Genomic DNA, 13,844 nt, shown 5'->3' on the forward strand with positions numbered 1-13,844 from the left:
CATTAACAAAGTGTACCCACTTTTTTTTTCTTATGGAGAATAAAATTTGAACAAGTATAAGTAAAAAATATTATCAGGTTTTAATTACAATTTAAAGAAAGCTTTTCTAACAAAAGTTCAGGGTTGCTCACACTTTCAGGATAACTAAGGCTAGTTTAAAATATTTAAAAACTCAAGCTTTTTTGATTGTTTTTGTTAAACACTAGCACTATCTAGTTTCAGTACATTTTCCTTACTCTCAGACTCTTTTGTTTGACTTTATTTTTTTAAAATTAGTACTTTGAGCAGTTTTTTCATTGATTAGTTTTGTTTGACTTGTATTTTTTTAAACTGTTATTTAACAGGTTCTATAGTTAAAAATTTGGTACTTTTAGATATTAAGCTTGATTAGCAATTTTTTTGTGTTTAGTAATGTTTTGATTTAAAATATTTGTGTAAAAATTAAACTAGTTTCCAACCACTCAGGCTGGCTTTTGGCCACAAGGAGTGGGCAACCTTGAAGTTGCACTTTAACATGTAGTGCATGTAAACTTACAGAAAAGTGCTTTATCAAGCACATTTTTTGGCAAAGAAACAGAAAGGTTGGGCAAGCCACTTTCACAAAGCAAACAAACGTTCCAAGTACTAAACATTCTTATTTTTCAGCGTTCAAGTAGAACTAAAAGCACAAAAATGCCATCAACAAGGTGCAGGAGACGCATCAGGTCGGCAAAGAAGGCGGCCAGGCCCGAGCTGAAGGGACACGAGGGATGGCAGGGAGGCAACTGGCAGGAACTGTTTGACACGAGCCACGACGCGTTTGTTGACAATGTGCAGAGAGTGGATTATGACACCACCTCCTGCGAGGAGTTCATTGAAAAGTTTGTTGTTTTTGTACTTGCATGTAATGAAAGTTGTGAGTGCAAAGTATTAACCACAATACCACCTCCTTTAAGGTATTTGTGAAAAAGATTTTTTTGTTACTTATGTCAGAATTAATTTCTGATTTTAGAATGTTACTTGTTATTCTTCATAAACTGTTAGTCATATTATGAATTTGTGTACTTTTTTATAAGGGTTATAAAATTAAGTTTAATTTTCACAATGTTTTAGAAACATTAAAAAAAGTTTAAGAGTTAAACTTTCTGGTTATTGTTCTCTTATTGCTAAAATCACCTCAAGAGGGTGTTATTGCCCACTCTGGAAAACCCTGCTATACAACTTGTTTTGAAGCATTTGTTGGCAAGTAATTATTTTTAAAGAAAGTAGCTTTAAACTAATTTTTTATTTTTTAAGAAAATCAAACAAGCTTTGTAGTTGAAGAACTCTGTATAATTTTCAGTAAAGCTGGCTAAAAGTCCATAGTTCATCTTATAAAGGATATATTGACAAATTTGTTCAAGTCGTTTTGTTACACAATTGTAAAAGATTTTTATGAAATTCAAAAACTAAGGAAGTCAAAACTTTTGTACAATGTTAACAGCAATTAAGTTTTTTAAATGCACTTAACCAAAACATGATCGGTTTTTTATTAACAGTTGAAACCATACTGTTGTGTTATAAATTTTGATTAATTTTTAATTTTCTTACTAAGTTTGTTGTTTAGGACTTCTGTTTAATAACTTTTTTCACCTGTAAGTAAATCTTGTCTCTAAAGTTTATCATAGATATAAATTTTGTTAAAGTAAAATGCTTTAAATTAAATAAAAGCTAAAAAACTTTGTTTCTTTATTTATTTTAGTTGTTAGTGCCAAAGTAACAGAAGAAAACTTTCAGAATCATCGTTTTAACATAATTTATAATTTCACTTTATTATATTAATAGTATTATAATATTTTCACGGTCTAAACAATTTCTACGTGTAATTGAAAATATTTCTAAACTTAAAAAAAATGTTTCAAGGTTCAAAATGCTTTTATATTGATTTTTTTTACATAATTTAATAAATATTTTAATATTTTTGTTATCGTTTGGTACATTAGTTTATGTATTACACTCATTAAGTAGTTACTCTTAATTAAGTTTCAAAAACATATAAATGAAAACTACTTAGTCAGCTCAAAAGTCATAATGTAAAAAGCTTTAAATTAGAAGTTGTAAAATGCTTTTAATAAAATGAGTATAATTATTAATAGAACTATTTGAATTCAAAAAGTTAAAAGTAAATTATTGAAGGAATGCTCTAAAAAATCGATTAATTTTAAGCTTAATAGTTTTAAATACAATAAAGTAGATTATGTTGTTTTTCCATTTAATCATTAAGTTCTCATTAGCCTACTTGATAGCTTAATTTCTTATAGTAAATATAAAGTAATTAACAATTAACGTTTTACTTTGTAGTTTTGTATACAATACTTAAAAACCGGTTAATTAAAATGAACATAAAAAATAGTTAATTATTAAGTTGATTAGTATTATTAAAAAAAAAAACAACATAAATAACATTCAAGGTTTTAAGAAATTTTTAATATTACTATAAAAGTCATCAAATAAAAGTAAACTTTTGTGCATACAATGGTTGTGTAATGCTGCTGTAGTTTGTTTTAATTTAAAGCAGAAAATTATATAGATGTACAATTTTGATAAAGTTTTTTATATTTTGTAGAATACTAAATAGTCATTAACACTATACACATACAACTAACTCTTAGGATTTATCAGTGGCAGATGATCCAATTTTCTATCACTTTGGTTTGCTAATACTGTTAATTTATCTATTTTGAAAATATTGAACAACTACATCAGGCCTTTAAACGATATACAGTGGAGTACCAAAAGGTGGTGTAATTGTCCCCTTCCCGTAATTTACTTCCCGATATTAGTTCAAACGCTGATATTCAAAGTGATATGAGTTTATTTGCAGATGATGCAAAAATTTTTTAGTGAGTCAAATATCTCTTTACAATTTACTCTAGATAATATCTACAAATGGCTAAAAATAATAAAACTGTATTTAAATCCTAACTAATGTAAAATTCTAACAATTAAGAAAAACAAACCGTTTGACCCAATTGACCTATTAATAAATAACCCTAAGATACCAACAGTTAAAGTTTTTAGGATTTAGGAATATATATGTCTGAAAACTTAAAATGGAACGAACACATAGATTATTTAAATAATGTTGCACAAGTTTCATCCTATCAAATATCAAAAACTTTTAAAACTATTTAAACTACTATTCTGAAAAATATATTTAAAGTATACGTTCGTCCTAAGCTTGATGACAATACCTAAATTTGGTCACCCTATTTAAAAAAAAAACATAAAAAAAATTGAGTCTGTGCAAAGAAATTTTACCGGTTTTATATGTAGTCGTTGTAACATATCCAAAACATCAAATAATGATAGATTATTTAAACTTGGATTGTAATCTCTAGAATATAGAAGATAAAAATTTGATTTATTAATGCTTTTTAAAATTATCAATGGCAAGTGTAAGATTTTTTTTCAGTCAAATTTTCAGTTTTTCCTGTAATAAATATCAGTTAAGAGAAAATAATAGAAAAATAATATGTAAACATAATTTAACAATAGTCAGTGGCAAGGATGTAGTATCTTGTGAGAGGGTGAAACATTGTCGCTTAAAACTAAAAAGATTTAATTTAAATAGTATAAATATCAGTAAAATTCAGTAACTTCCCACAAAAACAATAGATAAAATAAATAAATGAAATTTCTACAATATTTATCTCATCTAAATTAAATACTCATTTCTTCATTTTTCTGTTTGTAGTATTAATTAATTTATTTCCCTACGCCTCACCCTAACAGACTATTAATTTACTTTGAAAATTTTTTACAAATGTGTTTGTATATACTAAGTTATTGCCTTTTATAACAATCAAATAAGCTTAAACTTATGAATTATTTTTTTATAGTTTTAACTTTGTTTAATATTTTATATATGTTTTTTTTTGTTGAATATAAAAATATTTTGTTTTATTTTTCTCATTGTGTGTCCTGTTTAAGTGGCTCAGGTCTTGATGCCTGAGTCCAACATTGCACAATAAACAATGAAATAATAATCTTTCATTATAAAGCATACATCAACTAAATCATCTTACATGTGTTCAGATGGTGGTCAAATATAAGATCTTAAACATACAAGTTGTTTTTAAATACAGTATATAGTTGAAAACTATTTAAAACAGAAATTATAAATTTTTAAACAAATACATGTAACTGAAAAGTTTTTATCACAAACTTTGAAATTTCCATGAAATGAAAATGTTAATAGTAAAATTTTCAGATACGAGAAGCTCAACATACCGGTCGTCATCACGAATTCGCAGAAGGACTGGAAGGCCACCGAGAAGTGGAAGATGGAAAAGTTGAACAAAAAGTTCAGAAATCAAAAGTTCAAGTGCGGGGAGGACGATGACGGGTTTGTTTGAAATTATAAAAATAAATTAAATATTTAATGATTAATATGAACAAGTATTAAAAAAGCTGAGTTAAATATTTTTTAGCCAGTATTTATTTCGGCCATCATCAACAAAATTGAGATGTTTTATTAAATGGATAAATTATATATATAATATAATACCTTATATATAATATTTAACATTGATCAATACTAAAAATGCTGAATTAAAAATTGTATCATGCTTATAGTTGTATTTAGTAAGTACTAATGGCTTTTATATTGTTTTTTTTTATAAATTTTGTATAACATTTTTAAACATATGACTTCTTCGTTAATAAACCTAATTAAACACATTTTTTTCCTTATAAGTGTCGGTACTAGAAACTTATAGTTTTTTTTTGTTAATATTTCATTATACTATTTCTTCGCAAAGTTTTTTGTTTTAAATAATATATGTGTTTATAAATATATTTTTTTTATTAGTATGGTTACTTGAAACTAATTATTAAAATGTTACACATAGTAAAATATTTTTTATAATGACATTTAATAAAACACCAAACTTAATATAATGTTTTTTCTTTTCAAAAACTGATTTTATGATTTATAACTTTGTAATTATGTTTATACTTTTAGGTTACTTACTTTAAATAATATATAATAGTGTTAACTGTTAAGAAAGCCGTTACAGGGCATAGGGGAGGGTTAGACATTTTTTTACATGTCAGACTTTCTTTGTTTAATCTTAACTAAACAATGAACTTTCTATTTTAGGATTTTTTTAAAGTTTAAATACTTTTCGTAAAAAAAACTAAAACATTGTTTTTTTTTATATTGGTCAAAAAATTATATTTTTAAAGGTCTTACAATATATTCTAATAACTAATGCAAGGAACAATACCTGAAAACTTTAGGTTAATTTACCATAGGACGAATATAAATTTTTAGTGAACTTTTCAAAATTCTGAGAAAATTGGCAATAAGAAAATTATCCTCTATACGTTTGTATCGGAAACTTTTTACAAAACTGACAACATCTAAAAACTTAATCAACCTTTTTTTTATTCTGTGAAAAGTATCTTTTAGTACATAGTTTTAGCGTTCATATAAAGTCTCAATTTTTGTAAAAAAAACATTGACACCCCTATGTCCTTTACAACTAGTAAAATAATAATAAAAACTACGTAGATTTTTGTTTGTAAATTAAAAATCTTGACAAAAGAATAAGCATTTAAAAAAAATATAAATATTTTGTTATGTTTTGATTTTTCTTTCTCAAAATTTCGGAAAAATATTCAGTTACAAGATTAATAAAATTTTTCATATACCTAAACTCAATTATACACAGTTTTCATTTAAATTTATAATTCAATAGTATTTTAAAATCAGATATCGATGTGTTCTAAACTTTGCTAAAGTATGATTTATTGTTTACAAAATACGCTTTATTTTTTAAACTGAAAAAATATTTTTTAGAGTTGATAACCTCTTTCATGTAAATCTAGTTATAAGATAGTTATTTCAAATCTCCTGCAGTTTTGTTATATTTGTTTTAGTATCTTACGAAACAGTTTACTGAATAACAATTTTTGTTTAAATTTTACATACATGATCTAAGTAAAAGTTTATACATGTATTTTTTATGAATCTTGATAAAAATAAATAGCTTACAGTAGTTCAAACGTAAAGGATTATAAATATATTAATTTTGGTCATAACTAAGTGTGTTTCTATGAAACTGTCGTATTAAGCAGAACAAAAATTAAAAAGCTAATATTTGTTTGTGGTTTATGTAGTAAAGTTAGGAAATTGATTTTACAAAAAAAAATCAGTCACGTTTTGCTTGGTGTTTACTCAAAGGCTTTTTGATTTTTGTTCTAAAATGCAATCATTTTACAATTGTTCTATGTACCAAAAGTGACGAGAAAAAATTACATTCATGAAGATTTAAACTTGTTGTAAGGTTTAAATGCAAACTTTATTTTTGTTACATGCTTTTATATGATTAACTCAAGTGAAAATTTAGTTATTATTTCTAGTTTATAAAACACCAGATTATTTTCTTAATATTTTATTTATAATGTAATTTTGAAGTAAGTGTTTTTAAACTCTTTAACAACTCTTCTCTATAAACTATGTCTCACGGAAACTTATAAAATTTGTTATAATGGATTAGTTATTAAATACTAATTTTATAACAAAGTTTGTTCATATTTTTTATAACACCATCTTTTTGAAGTTTTAAAGTATTGAGTTTTAAAAGAAAAGTAAATAAGGTTTTATAAAACATGTTTAAACATGTATTATAAATTTTTGAGTTTTTTCAGCAGATGTTAAAAATTTTGTTATTAAAATATAAATTCATTAACTGTACTAAAAAAAATAACTTAAATTAATTAGTATTTGTAAAAAAACTTAAAGTGCTATAAAGATTATCAGGGTTGATAAAAAACTTAGAATCTTGGAAAAACCTAGAAATTTAAAGAATTTTGCATTTAAAATTAAGAAGAAATGCAAAGTAAAGAAATTTCGATTTAACACAAAAAATCAATCATATAGATAATTTTTTTTTTATTATCATCAAAGTTTTTTATTTTTTAAACATATTTCAAGTAGTTTAACAGTATCTTATAAATTTCTTGTACTATATTAAAAAAGTTTTTTACCTTAAACTTGATTTTATACTAAAAAATTTATATTTTCGAAAGCCTGGAAGAAATTTCTTAAAAACTTTTGACAAACCTGTACTAAGTTAATAACTTAACATACAAAAATTTTTAATCGAGCATATTAATTAGATATTTCGATGATATTCTAATGACAAAAAGAAAGATAATAAGTTTTATTTTATTTTTGGCTAAGTAATGATTTGTAAATATGTTTATAAAGATAGTTTAACATCTCAAGTAATTATATTATAAATATATATAGCAATATACAACTAAATTTAATTATAGTGTAATGTTTATGAAACGAAGAGTTTCTTATTATTTATTCATTTAAAGCATGAATTTTAAAAAATATTGATAAGAAAAAAAAAATTAAAAACAGCTTTAATAAAGATTTGATACTTTTTAAATTGAAAAAAAAAACTAATCGTAAATTGTTCAAATTTTCAGTTACAAAGGCAGAATAAAGATGTAGTACTTTATGGAAAATACAAATATAATAACTAGTTGTTAATTATTTTCAGTTACAACGTTAAAATGAAGATGAAGTACTACTTGGAATACGCCAATTCCACCAAGGACGACTCTCCGCTGTACATATTCGACGGTCACTACGGGGAGCACCACAAGAAGAAAAAGCTGCTGAACGACTACCAGGTTCCCAAGTACTTCACTGACGACTTGTTTCAGTTCGTTTTGATTATTTTAAATGTGTTTTAATTAAAAGTTAAGTCACCTGCTTTTATAAATTTTGTTTGCTGCTAACCTTTCAATATTCCTGTTACGTAGACAAAGTCTTCCTTTTTTTCTAGTATTTTTAATGTTTATAGGAACTAAAATAACTCCTTATAAGTATAGTTAGAAAACAAAAAGAAACCAATAGGTAGTTTGTTATTTTTAGTAATTTATTGTTGTTTAGGTAATAAAGATATACAAGTCTTATATGTTATTTAAGCATAGTTGTTATAAAAATAACAAAGCTTAACAATTAGAAATAAATTTAAGTAAATAAAACAATTTTCACAACATTTATACAGGGCAACTTTATTTTAAAAGAATTTTAAGAAATTTATCATTAAAAAATCTGATTTAACAGTTACAAAATAATTTTAATTTTTTAACAAGTCTTGTCTCAAGAATAACTTCAGCTTGTAAAAATAGAAAGAACTAAAGTTTTAAATTAAAAAATTAAAAAAGAAGAACCTATGACAGACAAAAAAAAAAGGTAGAAGAGATGGTTCAGAACTATTAGAACTATAAAATTCAGCAATACTATCAAAATCCACCCGCGTTAAAAATCCGATCGATTTTTTTTTGCATTTTCTTTATTTACTAATTTGTTTTATATATTTTTTGAATTTTTAAAAATTTTTATTTATTTTTCACTGTCACTGTTACCCCTATCCCTTACCCTCGTTCGGTAAGCGGCTCTCGAATTTGACTAGGTAGATTTTGATCGGGTGGATTTTGATCGTGTCCAAAAACTCGTGCACCGTAACTAAGTTTTTTAAAGTTTTCGTTTCAATCTTCAAGTTTAATAGGTACGCTGGTTAGAAAAAGAGTACATTATAATGAAAACGTCCTATTTTTTATGTGTATCAAAACAGTTAGCTGTCAAATTTGCACTAGTGACAAAATTGCACGAAGATAAAATTGCACCAAGACATTGTTGCCCGAAGAAACTTTTGCACGAGCAGACAATTTTGCACGGAGAAATTTTTGCACGGGTTGAATTTTTTATTAGTTCTAATTTTTTTATTTGTTTTATTTTTATTTTTTAAATTTAGTCTTTTTAATTATTATATCTTACTATCACTGTTACCCCTAACCCTTACCCTCGGTCGGTAACTTAATTTTTATTTTTAATTAATTTAATTTTTTATTTAAATTATTTGTTTTACTTTTATCATCACTTTTACCCCTAACCCTTATTCTCGATTGGTAGCTTTTTTTTCTTTTTTGTTTTTTTTATTAATATATTATTTAGTTTTTAAATAAATAAATATATATATTATTTTACTCTAATGCTAAAATGACCCACTGTGCAAAATTGTAACTCGTGAAAAATAGTCTTCGTGCAATTTTGTCCCCTCATGCAGTTTAGTAACCTCGTGTAGTTTTGGCCCATCTACACGTTTCAATTAAACCCTTGTTTCCAGCTATACCACGCAAAATGTTTACTCGAAAATCTCAAAAAATCAAAACAAATCAAATCCAACAGGTACGCGGGGGAGAAGAAGCGGCCTCCCTACAGGTGGTTCGTGATGGGGCCGAGGCTGAGCGGCACCGGAATCCACATCGACCCGCTGGGCACGTCGGCGTGGAACGCTCTGGTGCGCGGTCACAAGCGGTGGTGCCTCTTCCCCAACTACGTGCCCAAGGACCTCCTCAAAGTTTGTTTGATATGTATTTGATGTATGTACCGTGTAAGTTGCTGTATTGAACAAAATGGTGCCGTTTGATGTACTACACGTATGCAATACATGCTTGTATATACTGTTTAAGTTGCTGCTTGGGCTGTATTCCGTTTCCCTGTAGTTTGTTACGTATCTTCCGCAAACAATGACTTGTGATGATCGTTTATGTAAAATTTATAATCCAGTGTCAGCTTTATGCTGACTGAGAGTAATGCAAGCTCCAATTATAAACACAAACTTAAAAAGAATTCGTAAAGTTAGACCATGTAGTTTTTCAACTCAACATCTAATATTTAAGATGTAAAAACGTTGTATTTGTGATTTTTGTATGGTGTTTTATGTACATAAATCATTCTTCCCTGCAGTTTGTATGTTATACTTGCTGTTAAAATTTAATATAAATAATTTTTCACAGGTGAAAACCTCGGAATCACCGTTGCAGAACGGCGAGGCGATCACGTGGTTCAACACGATTTACCCGCGCGTCAAGTCACGTGACTGGCCCCACCAGTACAAGCCGTTGGAAATACTGCAGAGGCCTGGTTAGTTGTAAATGTGTAGCAAAAAAGATATTGTTAACAATGTTGTAACATTTAGTTTGCCAGTCTTTTCTTCCACACTGATTGCGATCAATTGGAAGTGGAGAAAGCTGGCTTTGTTGGGTAGAAAGAAAAAAACTCTAGAAAAAAGGTGTTTTATTGTTTTTTTAATAATATTAATGAAACTCTCATGAACAAAACTAAACATTCTTAACATAAATAAAAAAAAAAACAACAAAAAAAAAAACTTGAATAAAAACCTTGAAAAAAAAGTAACTTACCATTTATAAGTGGGCTTTAAAAATTTGTGCACTTGAAAACTGTCTACGAAATTGCAACGTTTTAAAGGTTGTTGAAAAAAAAGTTAAACTGTAATCACGATTATGACGTGACACATTATATACTCAATTATGACGTCACACAGGCGAGACGGTGTTCGTTCCGGGCGGGTGGTGGCACGTGGTGATCAACTTGGACGTGACGTGCGCGGTGACGCAGAACTTCGCTTCCAAGACCAACTTCAGGTCGGTGTGGGCGAAGACGGTGAAGGGGAGGCCCCGCCTCTCGCACAAGTGGCTCAGGTAACTCATGCAGATTGTATATATTGTATTACAGATAACATGTACGTTGAAATTTTAATTTAAAATCGAAATCGAAGAAACGAGGTTGATTTTTTTTTCCTTTTCTCCAAAATAATAACAACGGTTAGTTACTTGTTGCTTTTTTATAAGGATAAACCTGCAGCTTTGAAAAAAAGTATAGTGCATAACTTTTGTTTTCGTTAAAAATACAACGCTCCCTTCGAACTTTCAAGCTGCTCTTGTGTCGAATATGAAACCATCCTTACATGACTCAAGTGATTAATTATCTCCAGTGTTGATGTGTTGTTAATTTTTTCATCAAATTATCTTATAATTGCCCACAAAGCTTTCTTGCAGTTGATTAAACGGTTTTAAATGAGAAATGCATTTTCAACATTTTTATGAACTGAAAAGTAAAAGAACGAACAATGTTTAAAACAATTATGGCCATAGGGGGGTTTAACGCTATTTTTTACAAAATTTAACTTTGCTTGTATATGAAAGCTTGAAATACAAATTACAAGCCAGTTTGTATAGAATTCAGAAATACCACATAACTTGATATATTGTAAATCTTGTAAAAAGTTTCCGATACAAAGGTATGGACCGCAAATTTTTTGGGATCAATTTACTCAGAAACTTTAAAATTCACTAAAAATCTATATTCACCTTCATTTTTTAAGCAATCTTCTTCAAATTTTCAGGAAATATTCGTTATATTATAAGAATAAAAACGTTGTTTATGAATTTTAATAATTTAAGAAAATTAAAATTTTATTTTTAAAAAATTATAAAAAAAGTCTTTCTTTTTAAAAAAAGCTATTTTTACCTTAAGTTTTTTAAAGTCCAAAGTAATGTTTTTTTTGTTATTGTATAAAGATTAGACTGTAAAAGTTTGAAGAAGATTGCTTGAAAAATGTAAGAGGAGATAGATTTTAAATATAGTAGTCTTTTTCAATAAAGTTTTTCAATGTTTTAATTTTCCCTTCCCATAAGGAACCTGTTATGCGGCCCTACTTTTACCGGTCATATTTCAAAAATTAATTTGAATATTTTAAAACGGTAAAAAGCAACTTGAAGCTTATTAAAAACTCTATAAAATAAGATCAACTTGTAAAAAACATGGATTACCTGTTTATGGCCTTATCAAATAGTTATTAACAACGAATTACGATGCAAAACAATTTTTTTGCACTCTAAGGGATTTTTAGTTATAGTTATGTTCTTACTCAAGTATAGTTCTAAATAAGAATCTATAGTAATAATAATATTAAATAAGAAAATATTTTTTTATAAAACGGACATCAAATAAGATGAAAAAAAGATTAGTTTGAACAGGACATTTTTGTTCTGCAAAGTGTTGTGCATAAATAATTTTGTTTGTTGCAGCTTCAAGTTTTTAATGACTTCAAATAGATGCTAAATCATAAATAGTCGTAAATAAATTATCAAGAGAGTTTTGTAAATTTAAGATAATTAATGACTTTTACATTTAAATACATATTTATCAACAACCACGTAAACTAAAATGAATTTAAATACAAACAATTATCAAAACATGCAATTAACATGAAAAACATTCAGAGTTTTGCGCAAGGAGCGACATAATAAACAACTAATAATACAATAAAAATTTAAATAAACAAACAACAATCATGCAGAGTGTTGCGCAAGGAGCGGCCGGAGATCGCCAGCCTCGCCGATTCCGCCCACCAACCGGAAGATCAGATGTCGGACTCCTCCTCCGACTCCTCATCTTCCTCATCCAGCTCTTCGGCGTCCTCCAGCGACGAGAACGAACCGACCAATCGGGAAGCTGCGAGCAGGAAGAGGAAGGTGCACAACGGCAACCACCAGCAGTGAGTGTTTCGAATAACTTGAAGTTTTTAAAACTCGTTTTTGTAAACGACTTTATGGTAACACTTTAAAATTGATCTAGATTGAGCAAATTATTATTTTTATTTAACGTAACTTAGTTGGTAAAATAGTTCGCTAAAGCATAAAAAAAAAATTCTACTTTTGATTGAAATAACCATTTAGTTTTGTCATTGTCATTAATATTATATAACTTGATTGATTTTTGTCTATTCAAAGCAGCTTTTCCCATACTCATCTTCACAAAAATTTCCACCTTTCCACAAGCTTGAAAAATAACTGTACCTTAACTGTTAACTTACCTTATTTATTAGTTTTTTTTTAAAGCAGCATTTTGTGTTACTTTTTGAATGAAGTCCATTCTAAACTAGGGTTTCCCAAACTCATTTTCATATGAAAGCCCTGCTTGGCAGTAGTTTAAAATTGATCGCCCCCGTTTACTATTAAATTTCAATAAACTAATTAAATCGCCGATTTAATAGTAAGTTACCCATTTTACTTTTTACAGCCTTACTAACTATTGCCCCCTGACTACCAAATTCGCCTATTCAGGACCACCTTGGAAAACCTGATCTAAGTTTTTGTTTATTTTTGGTAACTTTGTTGGTAAAACACTGTGATAAAAAAATATATATTTAATAAGATATATATCATAATCTAATAGTAATTAGAATAATTTCACATAATTTAATCAATTATAAAAATTTTAATAGATAATCAAAATTACTAACACAACAGGCCGCCAGTTAAGAAACCTGCATTCGAAGTTACTTCAAACGGCGACGGGCTTCCCCTAAACTGAACGAAAATTCCCGTAAACATTTTAAATCATTCGAGTACGCATGTTCTAGGTTAATTTGTCACACAAAGTTTTTGGGTAGTTGTCAATAATTTGTAATTTTTCAATTTGAATTCGAATAATTTATAAGCTGTCATATAGTTGGTATTTAAAAAATAACTTTTGTTTAATTTAATTTAATAAATTTCAATTATTAAAGAAAGCGTCAATTTTTAAACTTATGAAGTATGTTTTTATTTATAAGATCCCGAAGTTTTAATAAAACTTTTGGAGATATAATTCGTTGATTTTTTGTTAATAAATAAATATAGTATTGTCTTCAAGATTGAAAATCATTATTTTATTAACTTTCTAATTACATTTCAGCCATTGAATAGGTGTAATTTTTTAACCGAAATATTTAATTTTGGAAATATAGCTGTTATTATTCTTAATAGTTTAATCAGAGTTGCTAATATATCTGGAATCCTGGAAAACCCTAGAGTTTGACAATTTAGGCCATAAAACCTGGAATTTGAGACTTTAAAAAAAAAAACCTGGAATTTTGAAGAAATCTTACTATAAATAGACTTATGCAAATTGTATATTTTATTCGCGACCGGTTTCGGTGGCAAGA

The 13,844-nt window shown here is 27.3% G+C and overlaps 1 protein-coding gene across 1 annotated transcript; it reads left to right on the forward strand.

Annotated features, from left to right (window-relative positions):
• The first annotated feature begins 649 nt into the window (after window positions 1-649).
• LOC145830092 (bifunctional arginine demethylase and lysyl-hydroxylase JMJD6-like) lies at window positions 650-13,551 on the forward strand. Its single transcript, XM_082937982.1, has 8 exons — window positions 650-860; window positions 4,232-4,366; window positions 7,542-7,706; window positions 9,239-9,410; window positions 9,850-9,976; window positions 10,398-10,554; window positions 12,216-12,413; window positions 13,168-13,551. The coding sequence occupies exons 1-8, from the start codon at window positions 673-675 to the stop codon at window positions 13,229-13,231; spliced, it is 1,206 nt and encodes a 401-aa protein (XP_082794108.1). The 5' UTR covers window positions 650-672; the 3' UTR covers window positions 13,232-13,551.
• Window positions 13,552-13,844: the final 293 nt, after the last annotated feature.

This window comes from Thalia democratica, chromosome 2, assembly GCF_965202585.1.
Source record: "Thalia democratica chromosome 2, ktThaDemo2.hap1.1, whole genome shotgun sequence".
Classification (NCBI taxonomy): Eukaryota; Metazoa; Chordata; class Thaliacea; order Salpida; family Salpidae; genus Thalia; species Thalia democratica.